This window comes from Cottoperca gobio, chromosome 15, assembly GCF_900634415.1.
Source record: "Cottoperca gobio chromosome 15, fCotGob3.1, whole genome shotgun sequence".
NCBI lineage: Eukaryota > Metazoa > Chordata > Actinopteri > Perciformes > Bovichtidae > Cottoperca > Cottoperca gobio.
This window is the reverse complement of record NC_041369.1, coordinates 21,500,824-21,523,470: the sequence shown is the minus strand read 5'-3', so window position 1 is coordinate 21,523,470 and position 22,647 is coordinate 21,500,824. Positions and strand designations below refer to the sequence as shown.

General features: G+C 43.5%; 1 protein-coding gene across 2 annotated transcripts in view; it reads left to right on the top strand.

The window, feature by feature from the left end:
- Nucleotides 1-22,385, top strand: part of cdh5 (cadherin 5) — a 28,296-nt gene extending 5,911 nt beyond the window's left edge. The window contains exons 2-15 of one of the 2 annotated variants that reach the window (XM_029449344.1): nucleotides 3,854-4,093; nucleotides 4,360-4,639; nucleotides 5,705-5,827; nucleotides 6,007-6,174; nucleotides 6,339-6,520; nucleotides 8,141-8,254; nucleotides 8,631-8,773; nucleotides 8,860-8,993; nucleotides 9,918-10,027; nucleotides 10,622-10,724; nucleotides 15,764-15,894; nucleotides 16,060-16,174; nucleotides 20,578-20,710; nucleotides 21,386-21,770. In XM_029449344.1, the coding sequence (XP_029305204.1) occupies nucleotides 3,854-4,093; nucleotides 4,360-4,639; nucleotides 5,705-5,827; nucleotides 6,007-6,174; nucleotides 6,339-6,520; nucleotides 8,141-8,254; nucleotides 8,631-8,773; nucleotides 8,860-8,993; nucleotides 9,918-10,027; nucleotides 10,622-10,724; nucleotides 15,764-15,894; nucleotides 16,060-16,174; nucleotides 20,578-20,710; nucleotides 21,386-21,770 (2,361 nt within the window). Of the gene's footprint in view, nucleotides 1-3,853; nucleotides 4,094-4,359; nucleotides 4,640-5,704; nucleotides 5,828-6,006; nucleotides 6,175-6,338; nucleotides 6,521-8,140; nucleotides 8,255-8,630; nucleotides 8,774-8,859; nucleotides 8,994-9,917; nucleotides 10,028-10,621; nucleotides 10,725-15,763; nucleotides 15,895-16,059; nucleotides 16,175-20,577; nucleotides 20,711-21,385 lie in introns of those variants that run through there. The other variant, XM_029449345.1, reaches the window with a different exon arrangement.
- The last annotated feature ends 262 nt before the right edge of the window (nucleotides 22,386-22,647 follow it).

The following is a 22,647-nucleotide window of genomic DNA, read 5'->3' as shown; positions in this document are numbered from 1 at the left end:
TTAAACTTTAATATTTTATCTTTATGATGCAAATTTAATCAAAGAGTCTTTTTGGATTTTCCTTAAATGATTGTTGATGGAAGAGGCGACACACACACACACACACACACACACACACACACACACACACACACACACACAGACACACACACACACACAGACACACACACACAAAGACACACACACACACACACACACACACAAACACAGACACACAGACAAACACACACACACACACACACACACACACACACACACACACACACACAGACACACACACACACACAGACACACACACACACACACACAAAGACACACACACACACAGACACAGACACAGACAAACAGACACACACACACACACGCACACACACACACACACACACACAGACACACACAGACACACACACACAGACACAGACACAGACAAACAGACACACACACACACACACACACACTCACACAAACAGACACACACACACAGAGACAAACAGACACACACACACACACAGACAAACATACCCCCCCCACACACACACACACACAAACAAACAAACAGACAAACACACACACACACACAGATACATAGACACACACAAACACACAGACACACAGATAAACACACACACACACACACACACACACACACACACACACACATAGACACAGACACAGACAAACAGACACACACACACATAGACACACACACACACACACACACACACACACACATAGACACACACACACACACACACAAACAGACACACGCACACACACACACACACAGACAAACATACACAGACACACAGACACAGACAAACACACACACACACACACACACACACACACACACATACACACAGACAAACATACCCCCCCCCCCCCACACACACACACACAAACAAACACACACACACACACACACACACACACACACACACACAGATACATAGACACACACAAACACACAGACACACACACACACAAAGACAAACACATGCACACAGACACACGGACACAGACACACACACACACACACACACACATTCAGTAACACAGACACACACACACACGCACACAGATACACACACACATAGACAAAGATACACACACAGTAACACAAACAGACAAACACAACACAAAGACAAACACACGCACACAGACACACAGACACACACAGACACACACACACACACACATATACAAAGACACACACACATTCAGTAACACAGACACACACACGCGCACACAGACACACACACACATAGACAAAGATACACACACAGTAACACACACAGACAAACACAACACAAAGACAAACACACGCACACAGACACACAGACACACACACACACATAGACAAAGATACACACACAGTAACACACACAGACATCCATTAATCTATTTGACACGTCCAGATTGATACTTGATATTCATCGTTTACATGTTTTCTTCATGTGCAGTAAATATCTTTCACACACTTCTTCTATAAGTCTCAGAATATCAATATGTCTGAACGACAGTTTGCCTCAGGCATCACAACCCTGCACACCCCCGCAGACTCCCCCAGTGTGTCGGGTTCAGGCTTGTGCTTCTGAAGTGTTATATATGAGAGCAGAACATATTGAGACATATATCCACATACAGGAGGTCAGTGTCGATTTGTTGACTTCATTAAATGTATACCAGAAGAATTGCTCGGGACATAAGGAAACTCTAAATTGTAACTTCATACACGATGGAACAACATCAGTGCTTTTGAAGTTATGGAGGGAGAAGTAGAAGGTTAGTGAGAAGGTTAGCAGTCAGTGAGATTAAAGCATTAGAAGGCTAAATACTCTGTCATTGGTATTACATTCTGATTAAATATATATTTTATTGGCACTAAACGAGTCTACTCACACTTCTATTCAGAAGTCCAATAAACAACGATGCACTTCTGCTTAATTAATTTAGTCCTGAAAGGAAACGAAACAAAGAAAAACACAAGAGGAAAAAATAAAACCCAAACAAAAGGATGTGAACTAAAGGCCAGAAAACACTGTTGAGTCTTTGTTTGAGCTGATTTGTGGGGAGCCGTGTGAAGAGGTCACGGGAGGTCAGCAAAATACGAGATTAGGCCATTAGAGGAAGAAGACTTTGTGCGCGTATAATCCCCTCATCATAATCTCTCTTTCTCCCTCCCTGCTGCTAATGGCTGGAAGACAATAAAATGCACTAATCTGTCCACTGGGATGGCACAGGGCTGCGCTGAGATATCTACTGGAGTGCAGAGCACATACAGACTAAAATGTTTTGAAGATTATTTCCCTGGCATTTCTGCTTTATTAGATAGAGCCCAGTGGAGGGGGGGGGGGGGAGCAGGGACCATGGGGGAGACAGAGAGGCAAACAGATAGCAAGAAATAATGTGAGGAAAAGCTAAAGTTTATTAGACTGCTGGTGTTTGCCTTATACATTTTTATCTTGGTTAAATAGTGCTAAAACGGCTCGCAGGCAAGAGCAAGTGATGCAAGACGGTGAAACTGGGAATCAGTCAAAAGCCATAAATCAAGAGAGCTGCCAGTTTGGTTTGGATTTTAAATGTGATTCCACCAAATTTCTGCTTTAATACGAGTCGCACTGAAGTAATATTCTGCTGGGTTAAGTTTCCAAGAGTGTTTTCTGAGCGAGGCGGCCCACAAAAAAACTCCCTGCGCCGTCTTTCGTCCACAGCTGGTGGGCTGGTGAGCACTCCGGATGCCCAAATGTACGTGCACACGCACCGAAAAGGGATTTCTTTAATAATATGTCCCCTTTAAATCCAAGTTTTAAATCCATGAGTTTAACGGTTTATACAATGCCAAAAAACTGCTCAGCGGTTTAAAGTACTATAAGGATTTTACAACTAAATTACTACAAATTGTTTTATCCTCCATCTCCATGATCTCAAGGTAAACAGCAGAGTTACGGCGTTCATGTTATGAAGTAATCTTCCAGGAATGTATGCTCGCCTAATTGTTTTGGCCGGTGCAGTGCAGTCTGATGCCAGATGACGTCACGACACGTCACGGCCAAAGTTGAGCCAGATTCCCAATTTTTTTCGGGAACAACAGCGAGCGTTTGATTTGCTCGAGCTCTCTGTGTTGGCCCCCGTGTCTCAAACACATTTAACTGAAAATGAATGTGCCAAACTAACTCATCATTCTCTTATAATCCGAGATGTGAATCAAGAACTGGAGCGAGCAACAAAGCCCTCACTGTGTCACTCACAAACTCTGCATTTCATGTGCTGGATTAATGGGGGGGTGGGGGGGGAAGAAATACTGATCAGAAATTCTAAATGTCAAACAGTCCCTTTATGGAAAATAGCTTTTCTAATGGCTGATAAATACAGACATCCTAAGTGGTTTTAATGTCAGCTCCTCTCTCCGTCTCTGTCTCTTTCTGTTTCCGTCTCTCTCTTCTGCTACACCAGTGGGTCAGGACCTAAAATGGGTCACAGGCCTATGTTTAATAGATCCCCATATGGCCACATTAGTGATATGCTTCAGTCCAGGTCCCATGATGAGAGGCTAAATGTTTCATTTGGGTCCCAGGCTCAGAAGGTTTAAGAGCCCTGGTCCTAAATGATAGCTAGACCTCGCGCTCAGCGGCGGCCTGTAAGGGGACGGCAAGTCCTTGGCCTTCACTCTGAGTCTCACCCTGGCACAGCGAAGGGGTCTGTCCACAGCTGATAAGTGGTTTTAATGTGATCTCCTCCCTCTTCTTTTTCGCTCCCTCTCTCCTCTTGCATTTCCTCTGCCTTCATATTCCTCTTTGCATACTCACATCACCCGTATTCATCCTCTTGTCCCTATCCTTCTCTGTCCTAGATGATGTCTTGGATCCAGCGGTGGGCGATGGGGCTTATTGCCGTTATGTCCTTGTCCGTCTCTATCGATGTTGCTGATGATTCTGTCCTTCCTGCGGTGGAAGCAGAGCAGCGAGGCCCCGTCGAGATTGTGAAGAAGCAGACCCATCCTGTCCTGTTCAGGCAGAAGAGAGATTGGATCTGGAACTCTTTCTACGTGGAAGAAGAGAAACCTGCGCCCATCGCCTACAAGATAGGACAGGTAGGAAGCACACAATCCCCGTGTTTGTGGTCCACCTTCAGGAATCTTCCTGGGTATAGTCTTTAAACGTCCTCTGTGTATTTGTGTCACATCCAGATTTAATGCTGTAGCATGCCAAGAATTTGGGACAACAACTTGTTGCTAATCAACTCTTTGATGAATATTTGAGTGATTTCGCTAAAATACTCAGTTTGTTGTCGTCCAGCTGGGAAAGTAACGAAAACTACGAGACAGTCAACAGTATTTCTTATTTTGTTCTTCCTCAGTTGAAGTCGAGCCAGAGAGTGGATGTGAAGAGCTTTAAGATAGAAGGGGAAGGAGCAAACACCATCTTCACTGTGGATCACAAAGGAGACCTGTTTGTCACCAGATCTCTGGACAGAGAGGAGAAGAACTCGTACCATTTGAACGCCACAATGTTTGACGGGAACAACAAACTCATAGAGGGTTCTGGAGAATTTGTTGTCCAAGTGACGGATATTAATGACAACACCCCAGTTTTCCCCAGAACATATAATGGATCCATTATGGAGCGGTCCACCATAGGTGAGTCAGGGTACTGATCATCAGCAGGTTATTGAAGGTTGAATGTGTGATGGAATAAGGAGATGACAGTATAATTAGGTTATTCGTATAACCCTATAATACCAACCCTGTTCAGGCAACAAAGCTTGGTTACGTTTATCAAAACATTATATTTAAGTACGTTTGTTACGTAACTTAAGTTATGTACGTACGTAAGATAAGTCAACGTTTACTTTGTATTTCACATGAGACACGAACAGCGGTCAACTGCGAGAAAGCGCTGTGTTTGTTTGACCCGTCCATCCACAATGAAAAATACGTTTCCATTTACAACTCAGTTTCGCTGTATGGGAAAGTCCAACCAGTCCAAACATATTGCAGACCAAAGAATGAAGCAAAGTCTTGCAGGAGAAAGTTTCTTCTGCTGCAAGTATTTGACATTTACAGTGATAATTTAGATTAAAAATAGACTGGACTGTGAAAACACTGGGACAAATGAAACATAATGTCAACACCTGTCACAAACATTAACACATCCTTCGGTGAAAACAGGCGCATCGTTAATTAACACAATCTCAGGACGTAATCAACAGCCATGATGTTCAATACAAGAACACTTGGGGAGGATGTATAAAACACTCTACACTGTGTATGATGCTGTCGTGGATATTTATCGCTCACAACATTGTGGTATGAAACAGAGAGGAATCAATAAAGCACAGACACAGACACAATTGATTAATTATTATTTTGTTGCACAACAAACAGTAATGAGAACACTACCTGCTTCCAAGCACAACCGCGTAGTGTCCCTCAGACAAAGACAATCTTGTCCCTTATATAGGAGCTGCACGAACCCTGTCGCAACATACATCGATCTACTTCCATTGCCTCAAACTTCACGGCACCAAGGTAATCTATTCCAGATGCAAAGGTGACCTTCTTATGACCTTTGAGATCATGTTGTCACAACATATATTTGTTATTTACATATGGTATGGATTTTTATATCGGGCTCCTTATGAATAAGACATTGTTCATTTCGCTCATCTTAACAATGCCTTGCATTTGTTCATCTTCATCTAGGAACTAAAGTAGTTGAGGTGAGGGCCACCGATGCCGACGACCCCAGCACTGCTAACGGAGAGCTGCGGTACTCTCTGACCCAAGGCGAAGACGTCTCTGCCTTCCAAATCGACAGCGTCACAGGTAGGCTCGCTGCACTGACGTGCAACATGATAGTTCCCCTGCAGCAACACAGTCTTTTTCTCCCTTTACAAGTTAATGAAGGGGAGGTGTACATGCTATTTTTACTTGAATATGAGTCAGAGCTGACCTCAAAGATAACACCTCTCCGTCTGTCCGTCTCTCTCACTGTCTTTCCGCAGGTGTGATCAGCTGCAAGACAAACACTCTGGACCGGGAAACCAAGAGTCAGTACGTGGTGGTGGTTAGAGCTCAGGACATGAGAGGAATGGCCTCTGGCAGCACATCCACCACCTCAGTCACTATCACCATCACCGACACCAACGATAACATCGCTTCTTTCACCCGAAGTAAGAAACAGAGCGCTTCAGTTATATGAAAAATCTACAGTAAGACAAATGATCTAATGCATTGCTCTTCTGCACACACAACACATTACCTGTTTCTAAAACCAGGAGTATTTATATGAACACATTTACTGTCTCACATTCACCTGCCTGTTGTCTGTCTGCAGAGACGTATGAACTGCACGTTCCAGAGGACCACACGTTGAATGAGAAGATTGGCACTCTGGATGTGGAGGACAGAGATCAGATTCAGAACAAAGAGCCGACGTTCATTATTCCAAATGAAAACAGCAAAGTGTTTATCATTGAACTCGGCCCGAACAAGGACGGCAACCTCATGCTCAAGCAGGTAGGAGGCTCACGTGTGTCATATCTATCAAAGCTGAAAGTGTTTATAAATCATCCGTCAGCCTTCCTGTTGTTGATTTTGATCTTATTTTTATCCTTCAATTGTTGATTTTTAGGTGTTTGGGTTTTTTTTTTGTCATAACTTGGTCATGTTTTTATTCATACTATCACTTGAAATGGTGGAAACTGGAAGTTTCAGCTATTTATTTATTACTTTTAGCTTTTTTTTTGTAGTTTTTAGTTTTCTTGGTTTAAATGAGTTACAGCAGACTCAACAAAACAACCGAGAGCTGAACATATGCATATAATGCATTGTTAGTGTTTGTGGTTACGACTCTATACACATTGTACCGCCACATGGCCGACAATTACATAAAAAGTTAAAGTAGAAATTTAAAAAGTTAAAGATTTGTGGCAGGAAAATTACATTTAACACAGAATTAAAACGTATAAATTCTGACCTCCTTCTGGCAAAGAGAGCTATTCATGCTCGCAGGAATTCGAGCAGGTTTACTTCACTTGTGCTCTTCAGATAAAGTATTTGGGACATCAGAGAGCTGAAAATTCATTTGAATGAAATGAGCTCTGTAATAGCTTGTACCCACGCTGGCCTGGAATCGAATCGCTTCACAATCTTCTCTCTGCTCAACTCGCCCCTCAGCTCTGCAGCTCTTCTCATCTTTCTCACCGGCTGTGTTTACACGTACAGAGTAAGCCAGCTATCGTCCTCACTGCGGTTAAGGTCTTATTCTTGTTAAGCTGTTTACACATGCCTTTGATACCCTGCGACTGAGTCTCCCTGTTACTATGAATAATCCACTTAACAGAATATTCCTGTCTACCTGTGGTGTCCCATCCACGGATAAAACAGTCCGTCGGAAACAACCTTTAACTGAACAGTCGGCTGTTTCTTATACAGGGGAAAGAAATGATAAGCAGAAATGTGAAAGTACGCAGTGTTTACTGCCATATGTTTGTCGACATTAAAGTGCATTTGTAACACTATGCGAGTCTTAGATTGTGCACACTTTGAAAAAGCGAAAGGAATAAGGTATTTTCATGCATGGTAACATTTTTAACATGGAGGGGAAATATCCCTGTGTCTCTTAAAGCCAGAGTATGAGCGTAAACAGGTTGTTCCAGCTGAGTTGTGACATTTAGAGGCTTTTCACACCTGCTGTGGACCGCGGTCCTTAGTGGAGAGACGCAGGTGTGAATCCACTGTGGTTTGAGCACGTACAAAATAAAGTGCAAATGTACTTTATTGTGTCCTCAGTCTAAAAATAAGAGCAAGATAAGTGGCAATACATACTTCTGAGGAAGGACAGAAATATGGAACACTTCTTCTTCAATGAATGACACGCAACATGAAGTGTTTGCTAAAGACATAGTTAGACTTTAAAGTTAAGTCTCAAAAACACGAGCATCACATCCAGACAGAATGAATATGAGCGGCGTGTTAAAGAGGCAGACAGAAGCTTGCAGGTTCTTATGATAGAAAAATATAGAACAAATATATTTGTGCATATAAACAAGGATGGGAAGAGCTCAAAGGTCGACGATACACAAAATCAAATCAAATCCTGATCTCATAAGTACTTGACTTCCTCTCTTCCCCCAGGCTCTGGACTTCGAGACAACGAGCAGTTACACTTTCACCGTCCAGGTGGGAGAGAACCTCAAAAACCTGCGTTTTCCTGCTGACAACGTGAACAGTGCTGTCACCACGGCCCAGGTAAAGATCTGCACACCGTCCTGCAGGGATGTTACTGGGAAAGTACTGAACCATTGCAGCGTATCTCCGTACAACAGTTTGCAAGCCCCTGCAGTGCAGAACATGTTAATGCAACAGTACTTAGTGTGGGTTGTACACAACTTATAGCGGCATTAGTTTTAGGTATAAATATGAACCATGTATGAGCACAGTATGACCTGTAAACACGGCATATGATTGAGCAGAGCTGTAGAGGACGAGCAGCTACTCATCTGTTTGTGTAGGCAGGTCTGATCCTGAAGTCATACGTCTCTAGTGCATTTAAATCTTTAATGTTGTGCACAAACTACAAGTCAAAGCTGTCTTTCAACTGCAATGAATGAATTCAAATTGACAGGTAAACATCAAGGTGTTGGATGTAGATGAGGCTCCACTCTTCTCGATGCCCACCTACACCTTCACTGTGGTGGAAGAGCGTGTTGTGAACAACTTTGGAACAGTCACAGCCAGAGATCCTGACAGAGCCAACAAGAGCATTCGGTACGATGTTGTGCAAACCTCTAAAGGAACACATCATGTCACCGATCCTGCGTAGTGTCTGTTAACACTCATCTCTCTCTGTTTAGGTACTCCATCTTAGACAAGAACTGTCCAATCAGCATCCACCCGTTCACAGGTCAGCTGTCCACCGTGAAGACGCTGGACAGAGAGCTGGAGGCCACACACATGTTTCAAGTTAAAGCACAGGAGGAGCCAAGTGGTGCGTTGATTAATCCTTCAACAATAGAACCTCAGTTAAAACATTACATGTGTTTTCTCAGCACAATGTGCAGGCAGGGAGTTAGAGAGGCCAACAAAGACAGAGAGTTCTCTTGTTGTTAACTGAGCAGCTCTTCTGGGCTTATTGAGGGGTGGGAGTGATTTCTATAGATTTGATATATTGCCTCAACACCTGGTCGACCCACACGGGAAGCAGAGAATAAGCAAATCACATTACTGTGTCTCTTTGTTCACGTGCAGCTTCCAAAACCAAACTATATATTTTTAGACGGCAATGAATGAAATCCAGAGATCTATTTTAGTGGCTTGTCACAATGTTTACGGAGCACAATGGTCCCCTGAGCTTGACAAGGTCCTCGATATACAGTACATGTACTGTACTAAAGATAGTTTCAAAATCTCAGCACCAGAGGCAGGAAAGAGACCCGCACATTTATCAAAAGATGAATAGCGATGTAGTTTAAGTGTAAAAGCTGCTTTAATGTGCCATAAAATAACCGAGCAAACAGAAAGAGCTCACAAATAGAAATCCTTTCAGACGCTTGACCTTAATCAGCTCCATCACACACACACACACACACACACACACACACACACACACACACACACACACACACACCTGATCAGTGTCATGGCGCCCTGCTCGTTAAGGTGAATGACAAACCAGCTGACGTGAGACAGAAAGTCAAATTAAGACACAAATACATCTACAAAAAGGGTTGTTTAATTAAAGTGTAACAGTTCTTCCTGTAGGCACACCTGTGTCCTACACTCTACCTGCACATATATGCTTAATAAGATTACATGTTTTTAAATCCCTGCAGGCAGCTCACTGAAATATCTATTTCCACAAACGCCGTCGTTGCACTGCAGTTATTCACGTGCGGATGTTTCTTCTCTGTAGGTTTGGAGACCTTTGTGATTGTTAACATTATAGTTCAGGACATCAACGACAACAAGCCTGAACTGACGGTGGACGAGATCATCGTATGTGAGAACGACCTTACTGATACGGTAAGCGGGTTCTCCCTTCATCCACATGTTTCTATTCCACTAGACTGGCGTGTACTTGTCTGTATAACCTCCGTAGATATTTACAGATCTTATCGTCACTTAATAACTTTAGGTTGTGTTTGTCTTCATGCACATTCAGTTTGGTTCAGTGTCTTCAGATGCTGCAAAGCTTTTCTCCTGTTTTACAGCATAAAAGATGCAACTAGAGTGAAATAAACCCAGAACTGTTCTTTGCTTTGGCTTATTTGAAGCTATTGTTCTGCACTTAAATGATTTCACCTGTTTGAAGCTGACGTACCTGCAGGATTCTTGCTGTTCGGAGTTGTATCCTCGTGGTTGTTTGCACTTCTTGTCAGCTAAACGAACTGTGATGTAATGTTGAGTAGGTGGAAGTTAAAGGAGTTAACAATAAAGCTCATTGTGCATATTCAAATAATGTCTTTAACTTGCAAAGAACTGAGCTCACAAGGAACACGAATGCTCCGACGCACACTCTTTAAAAGATGGAGGAATGTAACTCGCATTATAAAAGCAACAACATGTGAATAAACGTTTAGACTGCATGTGAATCAAAGTCTCGCTGTCTTTCCTCAGGTGATGGGAACCTTGAGAGCCACAGATAAAGACGACCAGACGGCTCACTTCAGCTTCAGCCTGGACAGCGAGAGCTCCAACTTCTCCGTCAGAGACTACGGCAGTAAGTCTTTGTGTGCACGGAGCAGATTTACCTTCATCTTCTTGTTTGTTGCTCTAAACGGTGCTCGCAGGAAGCGCCGGCCTCGCCACTTGTTGCTATGCGACAACTGAAACTCCATTTGAGGCTCAGCGCTTTGTTGCTGAAATTTGAAATGATTTTAACTTCTCAAAGCAATGCTTTGGTTCTGCGAGCCAGACGGGGGATTCAGGGCGCCTGTCTGGGACCATAAGTGCTGTCTAGAATGCACAAAAGCAAATATTGAAAATAATGAGAGAAAATGGCTCCGTGGACTTGCAGATGACTCTCTATGTATTCTAAACTCATCCCGGCTCAGGACGTTAAAAGGAACCTGCCACACACACACACAGCGCGTCTGTGCTGCTTACTACAATAACAGCACGGAGGAAAGAGCGGAGGGGAAACTGCACCAAGAGGACGCACATTTTATTACGTAGATAGATTTAGAACGTCAATCAGCTTACATTTAAAAGCTTTATTGATTCAACATGGCGGCACTAGAGGAACCAGTCAGAAGGATGCATCATCTGGGAACCATGAATGTGTCAATCCATCTGCTGGCTGTTGAAATACTTCACTGAATAATTGAAATGTGCTCGGGGCAACAGATGAAACGTCACAGACTTCATCTTCCAAGCATCGTGGATATCTGTGCCAACCTTCATGTCAATCCTTTCAAACGAAATACAATTATTTCAGTACGGACCAAAGCAGCGAACTGACTGACGTTTTGATCATTTAACATGCAGCACAATGGAGTTTTAAAAGAGCCTGACGCCACGTAATGTAGCTCCACAGTATGCACTTCTATATTTCAGTCCACACACTTGTATTCTACTCTTTGCCACAGAAGCCGGCTCCGTCATACTCAACATGAAAAGAGAGCTCTCTGTTACCGACAGATTATTCTCAATTCAAAGCAGCATCAGTCGGAAGATCCGGTGCCATTTGGGAGTAAAATATGTGTAGATATAAATATACAAGTTAGAGAACGTCAGCGCGAATAAACAGACTGTGACATTGATGTTGGTGTGAAGCTCTACTGAGACATTTGCTTTGATCCAGTCAGTGATATTTAGGCAAAGGTTGGTGCTCTGTTACGTCAGATTTCCAAAAGCTTATTTGGGTTATTCAGCTTAGGACACAAAATGGCACAAGTAAAACAGTTTTCATCATTTTTGATCATCACATCTCCTTATGAAACATGAAAGCCCAAGGAGAAGTGTTACCAACTGTTCTAGTCAAATATTAAAGTGTGAATAGATGAAAGCCTTAGGTAGTCAGATGAAAGATTTAGGTGAAGTGTTACTATTTAATCTAAGTGAAACTTGAAACATACTGAAAGGAAGATAAACAGAGGGAGGGGGGGGGGGGGGGGGGGGGGGGGGGCATGAACTTGCCTCATCCATTTCCTCTCCGCTCGTGCCTGGAGGGGTTGACATGTTGAACTGATGGGGAAAAGGAAGAGGAAGATGGAGGAGAGCAAAAGGAAAGACAGATGAGGCAGAGGTGGAAGAAAAGATGAAAGGATTAAGGGAGACGGTAATATTAAAGTGAGACCGTGTTAAAAGGAGAAGAGCAGAGAGAATAACAAGGAAGGGTAAACAAGAGAAGAAATAGAGAAAACATGAATGAAGAGAGGAGTAGAGTGAAGAATATTTAGTGAGGAGGAAGAATAGAAAGAACACAAGCACATATAAAACAAGAGGAGGAAGAGGAGGAACAGTGGGAGGAGGAATGGGAGAGAAAAAGCTTAAAATGAGGAGAAAGAAGAGAAGGACAAGCAATTAATGGAGGATTTAGGATAAAGAGGAGGAGATGAGGACATGATAAAAGAAGGAACGATGACATAAGAAACATCATTAGCCTAAATGAAAGGGGGGAAATGGGTTAGGGGGAGAAAAACAGAAACTAAGCGAAGAGAAATAAATTAATAGATGAGAAGAGTGAACTAGGAAGAATGAGGGAAAGAGAGGAAGGGCAACAGATAACAAGGACATGAGGAGAGGAGGAGAGGAGGAGAGGAGGAGAGGAGGTGGGGAGGAGAGGAAGCGAGGAAGAGAGGAGGAGGTGAGAAGGAGAGAAGGTGAGGAAGCAAGGAGGAGAGGATGAGCGGAGGAGAGGAGGAGAGGAGGTGAGGAGGAGAGAAGGTGAGGAGGAGAGGAGGTGAGGAGGAGAGGAGAGGAAGCGAGGAGGAGAGGAGGTGAGGAGGAGAGGAGAGGAGAAGAGAAGAGGAGGCGAGGAGGAGAGAAGGTGAGGAAGCAAGGAGGAGAGGATGAGCGGAGGAGAGGAGGTGAGGAGATGAAGCGGTACGGAGATGAGGAGAGAAGGTGAGGAAGAGAGGAGAGGAGAGGAGAAGAGGAGGTGAGGAGGAGAGAAGGTGAGGAAGCAAGGAGGAGAGGATGAGCGGAGGAGAGGAGGAGAGGAGATGAGGCGGTACGGAGATGAGGAGAAGAGGTGAGGTAAAGAGGAGAAGAGGAAGTGAAGAGGAGATGAGGAGAGGAGGTGAGGAGGTGAGGAGGAGAGGAGGAGAGGAGGAGAGGAGAAGAGGAGGAGAGGAAGCGAGGAGGAGAGGAGGAGAGGAGATGAGGAGAGGAGATGAGGAGATGAGGAGAGGAGGAGAGGAGATGAGGAGATGAGGAGGTGAGGAGGAGAGGAAGTAGATAGTGAAGAAGTGCTGGTTGTCAGCGTGAAACTCTGTTCTCCCCTGTGCCCCCCAAAAATCATCTGACAGCACCTCACCTCACAACACTTAACACACAAACACTGCTTTTCACACACACATACACACACACACACACACACACACACACACATACACACACACACACACACACTCACACACACGCAAGAAGAGCTGCAAAGTGAAGGCTTTTAAAATATTTATTGACAACCAGCTCTTTAAAACTTGCAGAAACAACGATGATTTCATTACGCGACACACACACACACACACACACACACTCACACACACACACGCACACGCACACACACACACACACACACACACACACACTTGGTTAATCTGCACAGTGAAGTGACAGTACTCTGTGTTCCGACCAGGCAGCTACACCAAGCTAACTGCATTAATACCAGACAGACAAGAGAGAGGAGGAGGAGGAGGAGGAGGAGAGGAAAACAAAGAGATGAAGAGAGACTAATGAGATGTAGGAAGAGAGAGATGGAGAGAACAAACGAAATACAGAGAGGACAGTGAGGAGTGTACAGAAACACAGAGAGACAGGGAAGAGACACATTCAAACAAAGACGGAGAGGGAGACGAGACAGAGAAGAGGGATGAGATGAAGGGAGGACAGAAGCTGTTTTCATCTTTTATTCAGTTAGTTAAGGCTTCTTCTGTACACATGTCCTCCCACACACACACACACACCTTCAGTGACTACATGCTGTGTTGTAGACAACAATGGTTCACAGTGAGGTGGTTGTAGAAACTGTATTTGGGTGTCAGACATGTTGAATTTTCATTAAACGGGTCATTTTAATTACCTCCAGCTGAGTCTTGCCATGAAAACAGTCTTTGAGATATCCATCTGTCGGACGTGTCAACCTTTTGTGCCGGAGGCGACCGAGCTTATGAGCTGGCTGACTGGCAGCCTGTACAACTATTGTGGAAAGGATCTTGTATGACAAGTATGTTCGCAGGTGGCTGACATGTTATTAGCATGTTACTAGCATGTTCTGCAGCGGTGTGAGTGCAGTCCCACGTAGCGTCTCGCACCGCCTATTTGAGAGGATGTGCCACCTCCTGATGTGGCCCGTGAATGAATGGGATCGAATGTGTGTGTCCTTAAAACACACACATGTATAGAGGCGGGTAATTCAACCCATTCATGCAAAATCAGAGCTGTTTGTTTGTTTTATTTATGTGACAATGAAACTACATTTGAACACTTTGCTTCTGTATTTCATGATTTTGTTTTGGATAATTATCGACCCAGTCGGCTCAGGGTGGATGAAGAGTTGCCGAGAGGTTTCTCCTTTCACGAGACCGATTTATATTTTGTATTCAAAGTCCAATAAGTGCAAATGTCAGCAACACCCACGTTGTTTTTATTTAAAGGTGCCCTTAAAGCAGAGCTGACGTTTCTTTGTCTGAAAGTTTAACGGAGTGTCTCCAGGTAGGCTTCAGTGTTCAGGCTCTTTCCTGCCATTGTATTTCTGAAATTCCTCCAGCGGAGGGATGTTGTGGAGAAAGGCTCTCCCCATCGTCTCAGCAGGAAACCTCTGCCTGCCGGGGATTTGAGTAATGACTGTATTGTTCAGACCTGCAGAGTCACTCTGTTCTGCGGTTCGGTTCTCCTGCTTTGTTCTATTCCCTCCCAACAGTCTGTATGATATCTTACAGAAATGTAATCCTCCATTTTCCTTCGAATGTCCAGCAACACGTGTCAATTTCTGCTTGTTACATGCAAAGAGTTTCAAAATAAACGTCCGTCTTTACAGGAAACAACTTGGTCAGGTTTGGGAAAAGATGGTGGTTGCACCCCGATCGACGCAGACTTCATCGCTCTTTATACTTCCTGGTTCACAAAATGTGTTTGTAGTACAACCTAAAGACTTTCAAATGACGAGGGGACATATACAACATTCTCGTCTGCATAAGAGAGAACAGTTTGTTGGTGCGTGTATTTGCAAACTGCTCGGCCTCATGGCGGCCATTATTTCATCTTTTTAAAGGTACTGCCATTATCTATAATCCTAAATGACTCAAATCCTAAATGTACCGAACTGACAGATAATCACAAATGATCTGTCTGCCTTTATGTAACGACTCTCTCTTTGCTCTTATATCTTGTTTTATCTGCGGAACAGACGCTTGCTGTATAAATAGACTTTAAAGACAGCGGGTGAACATTAGATCCGCTTTAGCGAGACAAAGTGATGAGTCAGACAAATTAGACACGGATTGTGCAGAAAGGAAAGGTACATTTGTGTTGAAGGTGAAGGTGTTCTTGTATTATATGCTCACCGTGTGTATTTATATGCTTCTTCTTTTTAAGACAGCACAGCAGACATCTTGGTGAAACAGGGGCCGTTCAGCCTGGATGACCCCAAGGATTACAGCGTGGACGTGCGCATCAGTGACGGAGGACGGCCCGCCCAGACCAGCGTCACCAAACTGGCAATCAAGGTCTGTGTGTTTCTAAATACTTGCATGAAGGAATTCAAAAGTATGCTTTCAATAATCAAATAATTTAAAGAAAAACAACCTAATGACATGCAGTGTATAGTTCAGAAGGTCATGCATCTCTTAATGTCACCTTCACGCACTGATGGTTTGCTCTGCATGTCGTAGATGTGTCGCTGTGATGCCAGGAGGATTCCTACGCACTGCAAAGCCGGCGCTCGCAGGATGGGAGTGAGTGTTCATGCCCTGATAGCCATTCTGCTCTGCATACTGACCATACTGGGTAGGTTTCTTGCTTTCCTTCCATTTCTTCTTGTTCCCTTTCATAGTGTGTGATGGAGAAAAAGGTTTCCTGCACAACACTTGTCAGAGATCATCTGTCAGGGTTTTCATCACGTTGCAGACGATCCTTTCTTCCTGGTGTTTCAAAGAAGAGCCTGAAGAACTTTTCTTTTTGGTGACAATTTTCTCATCTTCAAGAGCTTCCTTAAAGCTGAGAGTGCGGGACTTTTACATATAAATGTGCGTCTGTTACATTCAGACCCTTGCCAAACGAGTTCACACAATGCTGATTAAGCCCATCGCTGCCAGGGAACGCTCTCTGTGTACTGGAGTTGTGGCGTCTGTGGTGATTCTCCCACGCTGGCGCGTATATGCCTGCAGGTGAGCTCGCCGCATCTCCCCCAGGAGCGCTCTCTTCAAGTGCAATTTAGTTTCTTACTTTAATCCTTCCTCTGAACTCCGAGTTTTTATTTTTATCTGGAGCATTTACTCCAAAAACCTTTCTTTGACGCGTCCGCCGTACTAGCTGCTGCCACGCTCTCTCCCATATGTTATAACGACGCTCAGCACTCCAGCTTTAAAGTGGAACTTCACCAATTTCACACATCAAAGTCTCTTTACAGGTGTTAGGGGGAATACTGCATGTGAACAAACTTGTAAAAGGCTTTTTGTGACTCCAGAGGGAGCTGCGTTAAAGCTCAGAAATAGCCTCAAGTGATGTCACTTAGTCCTCATCAGTTGGGGCTGAAGACTACACGTTTGAACATTCATTTTGTTTTGGAGAAAAGAAGTGAGCAGATGGAAGACCCTCTGTATCCCGCTCTTCATCTTGAGGTTAGAGGCTCGAGGCTGCATTAGTTGCTACTAGCATAACACACCCAAATCAAGTTGCATTGTGGGTAAGGTAGACATGTTTAGACAAGAAATGAGTGCACGGAATAGGAAAGACTCTCTGTCAACCGTGAGTCTACAGGCGTGCAATGCTACACCTGCGCAGTATTCTTTAATGCATGCTAAATATATAAAGAGTCTCTTTGTACTTGCTGTGTTTGTGTGCATCATTCCCAGCGTCTGTGCGTGATAATGGCAAAATCATAGACTCCTGTAGTTTGGATGCTGATGGACAGAAGAAACTTCATTGTTCAGGGTTTAAACAACTAATATCAAAGCCTCCTTCCTTGTCCCTGAAGAATTGTGTTCATATTGGATGATTTAGCAGTTAAAAATAAATAATTCTTACTTGGAAAAACAAGTCTCACAAGTGCCTTCACAATGAAAGAAAGCCCCCTTAATAATAATAATAATAATAATAATAATAGGCTGGTAAAGAAATGAAAGTAAAGCCTGCGGGTGTTGGGTTATCCTCAGGTAAACTCGCATGAATAGTACTCAAAGCTGCCGTGATGCAGGTAACCATCAGCGCACATGCAGTTTGCATTAAGCCGAGGAAGGATCCCAATGACCTGGATGTGCGATCCTCTTCCTCTCTCAGGCCCCAAAGAAAGGGCGTTGTCACACTCTGATTGGCCAATAGGGGAAATTCACCAAGCTGTTCTCAAGTCTTAATTAGGAGCCAGACCTTTAATTAATCCTGCACAACAGGTGATCTCAGAAACCCTCCAATCAACTCAGGGGGGGGGGGTTGTGACATTCAGTAGAAATTAATTGGGGGGAAAGAGTGACAGAAGAGTGAAAGAGTGTTTTTAAAACATTACATCCTGTTTATTGAGTGGACATTTGATCCTAAGCTTATTATATTTTTGGAGGTAACACATCTGATTCATCAGGAAGCAGGAAATGCTCCTTTCCTTGTCTGTTAAGAGTTTATCAAACACTGATGCACAGGAATGTTGGTATTTGAATGAGACGTTTCTTAGAAAATGTTAAAGTTGAATGGAAGTCTTGGTTGTTTTATAGTCTGTTGACAAACAGGTGCAATAGTTCCTTCTTAAAGCCACAGAGATGTTGTTCTCTGAGAGCAAAATATATGAAGATGGCATCAATGATAGATGCAAAACTCCAGCACTGAGTGTTTTGGGCACAGATCCACTTGCCCTTGCGATAAATAAGGTTTGTGTTTTGTGGGGAGCTTCCCCCCCCCCCCCTCCCTTTGTTGTTGGTTTTATGAATAATGCAGCGACGGATGTGGAAATAATGCCTGCGGTTGTGAGCTCAATATTCTCTTTGATACCTTCGCCCCCTGCTCCTTCTTTTCTGGGGAAAAAGAGACACTTGTCATGTTGGATGAGAGGCGCGTCAGAGATAGTTGGCCAAACAAGAGGGATCTGGGATGAGAAGTGCTGAGGAAGAAAGGCAAAGAGGAAGAAAAAAGATAAAGAGGGACGGAGGCAGAGTGACAGATGGAAAAAAAACTTATATCTAGACTTAGATATGGGAGGTGGAGAGGGGTGAAGCAGGCAGACAGACGGAGGTGGAATGAGTGACGGAGCGAGACAGAAGGAGGTTAAAGACGAGAGATGCAGAAGAGGAGAATTGTGGGAAAAGCAGCAGAAGAATAGGAGTGGTAATGAGGAGAGTTTATCAGCTCTTTAGGTGCCGTCTGCTTATCAAACACCGCCAAACACTCAACCTATTAACTATTAATACACTCCTTCACTATCGCGCCTTTTCCCCTCCATTTCTTCCTTCATCTCTCTCTTCCTCTTTCTCTTTCCCTCTGGGTCTCTCTGTCTCTCTCTCTCTCTCTCTGCCTCCCTCTCGGTCTCTCTTTCTCTTTATCAAACACCCCCAACGCAGGCCAGATTAACTATTTAATGCACTTGTCATTATCTGCCAGGGCCCAAAGCAATTTACCGCGCTCCCCATTCACAGACGCATTTTCTCACAAGAAGTCGAGTTTGACACACGAAAAAAAAAGAAAATTTCTCAGTCGATTTTCGACAAAGAAAGGGCTTCTCATTTCTTTTTGCTCTTTTCTCTCCTCTCTAAGTCTGATATCTCGCGAGCTTATTAAACTGCAGAGCATGTGTTGTAAAAGATTAATCTGTTGGTTTCCCAGGCAAACTTAAATTAGTCCCGCTCACCCTCGACTAAAAGGCATGGCTAATGCTGCCCGTCCGCCGAGAGAGAAGAAGAAGAGGTTCATATCGGGACCCGGGCTCGGGGCCTAATCTAATGTCGAATGTATCTTTCTTCTCCTCATCTTCTCTCTTCCTCACGACTTCTCCCACTTCTTCCTCTTCCTCCTCCCCTCGATCGTTGACGGCTCTTCTTATTTGTTTCTCTTTTCCTTTCTGCTGCTTCCTTGTCCTCGTTCCCTCCTCTCTGTGGGCTCTGAGATTCAGGGTGTAAGCTAAAGAAATACTTTAACTCCACTTTCTTATCTTATTTCTTAACTTGGACACTTTACACTAAATAAAGACGTACAGTTTGCACCACCTGTCTTAATATAACCTGGAACAGTATATAAGATGAAGATGAATTCATAAAGTGGGAGAAGGTTTTGTCTCTCCTTTATGCAGGAAGTCCTGACTGCTGACACATATAAGTGTTTCCAGATCGACCGAGCTCAGACCCGTACGAAGAGCTTTTACCAAACGAAAACCTTTTTCTGATTGTGGTCAGGGTTAGGCTCAACCTAACTTGATTAGGGTTTGGGAGAGGTCATATTGTGGGTCGGAAAGCAGCGTTGACCCTGACAGGGAAACAGGAAGCGAGCAGTGACCCGTCAAACTACCTCAACCTTCTTCCTCTGCAGACTTTGTGGCCACTTCCATCTTTTCTAATGCAGCTGCAGGTCTTTGTAACTTGAACATAAACACATGTGTGAAGACTCTTACCCTTCCTCTCTCTTCCTTCCTTTTCTCTCAGCTTATTTCTCTCTCCTTTCTTTCTCGTCCATCGTTTCCTTATCCTTACTTCCACTTCCCCTCTTGTATTGACTGACTTTCTCTTCCTGTTTGTTATGCTCCCCTCTGTCTGTTTGTCTCTGGCTGAATAGATTCATCTAAAGTTTTCATGCTCCAGGCGAACGTCTCAGACACCTTAAACCAGCCGCTGCTCATTCTCTCCCCTCATTCTCGCCGTGCTTCTAGTTCCAATCCCTCGTTAGTGCTCCACTTTCCTCACTTGTTTCTTGCCCCCATTCTTTATTCTCCTCCGGTTTTCCTGGCCTAATTTCCACTCGTGTTTTTTTTTAAATTCATAGAGCTGTTGGTCCAGCAGGAAAGATGGCAGGACAAACTGTGGATTTCTTCAATTTGTACCAATAACTATGAATTTGCCTTTAACATATAACTCGTGCAAAAGTGGGATTTTTACACTTTACATCTTATTATATATATAGCCTACATTTATTTCCAATCAAAGCCCAACTGCTTTGTCTATTGTGAGCAAAATGGTTGACAATATGTTGTAAAATGTATTTTGTCCTCTGTTTTTCAGTCATAGTGATCCTGTTTGTCATGAGGAAACGCTACCAGAAGGATTCTCTGGCCAGTATGAAGAACAGCGGGGAGATACACGAGCAGCTGGTCACATACGATGAGGAGGGAGGAGGAGAGATGGACACTAACGGGTATGTGCACGAAAGAATAACCTACTTATAAACCTTTATTCAAAAAAACTGAACGGTGCTGACAGAGCTTGTCAGTATCTTTTCTCCAGATGTACGTTCTCCTTTCTTTTTCTGAATGTTTGAAACAAATAAATCAACTATTATTTAATATCTCATGAGGAAGAAAGTAGGTCATTTGTTGTAGATCCAAATATAGTTCATATTGCATACATCTGGATTTATTTTATTTAGCTCTATCTGTCAATTTGATGACCCAGTTTGTCCGAAAGGAATGATTAATGTTTAATATTATCTTCTAGTAATCTTATCTATATTTTATTAGTACTAAAACCATACATAATCCCTGTACACCACCCGTAATAACTCTCTCCATACCGTATGCTGTCAAAGGTCATGATGGCGAAGTAGTGAACATCAGCAAACTGCAGAGGTGGAAGAGAGTCAAAATAAATAATTATACTATTAAATATATGCTATACTAAAGGATGTGTGTTGTAAAAAGATCAAATATTACTGTGTAATTGTGAAGTTGGATATCCTATGTTTTTATTCCCTATAATCGATATTATTTAGCTAATTCTGTGATATCAAGGAGTCTGTGGTGGATAGGACTACAACTCCCATGATCCCATTCTCCGATGAACAGTTGACATTGAGTATTCCTCTCTCCTCCAGCTACGATGTTTCAATCCTCTCTTCCGCTTGCCACGATGGCTCGCTGCTCCGTCACCCGGACCGCCACCCCCACCCCTCTCTCTACGCCATGGTGCAGAAACCCCCCCACCTTGCACAGCCCACCGCGTGCAAGGGCGACATGGCCGTGATGATTGAGGTGAAGAAAGACGAGGCGGATCACGACCGAGACGGCTTCCCGTACGACACTCTCCACATCTACGGCTACGAGGGACCGGAGTCTTTAGCCGGAAGCCTCAGCTCTCTGGGAAGTTCCTCCACCGGGTCGAACTTGGATTACGACTTCCTGAACGACTGGGGGCCGAGGTTCAGGACCCTGGCCGAGCTGTACGGCGTGGATGCACCTGACTACTACCATCAATACTGATGGAGACAGGCTGCTAATAAGCATATGCCAAAATACACACACAAAACAGCCATAAGATACACTCACACATAGCCGAAAGCATGCATGAAGCACACACATGCAGGAAACACACACATGCAGGAAACACACACATCCACACACCAACAGAACCAGGCTTTGATGCTTTCCATTTTCTTTTTTGAGAGCTTTGTTTGTTTTTCATGTGTTGATGACACGGTGCCCTTTGCCTCCTGCTCCTCCACGGAGATGTTGAAAAGATTTTTAACACCAAGACATGACACCAGAGGAGAAAGTGAGAACTAACTGCTTCACAGATGTGCACGAGGATTGAATGTTGCTGACAGTGTGAGATCCACACCCTGAGGATGCTTTTTATTTTGTTTTTTTTCCATCACAGTGTTGAGAACTTTGACATCATAACCCTGAGAAGATATGCAAGTTCAGTGAGATGGAGCTCCGCAGCGGGCTGACCAGAGCTTATCTTGGGTGAATCAGGTCACTGCTGGCCAGCGATGTTGCTCAGTTGCTCAAATGATTTGGGTCCTTTATGCCGCACCATTGTGCATCCCCTTTTGACAGTGACTGTGCTGCAGGGAAATGTTAGTTTGTTCTCTGCACCTGTATTCATCTATATATATATATATATATATATATATATATATATATGTATATATATATATATATATATATATATATATATATATATATATATATATATATATATATATATATATATACACACAACTACTAATGACGCATATATAACTAAACATAGACACATGTTCTATGCAGTCTCATTAAATTATATATATAATATGGATTTGAGCTCATTTAGGTTTGTTGACTAATGTGGAGTTTTACTTCTTCATTTCCATCC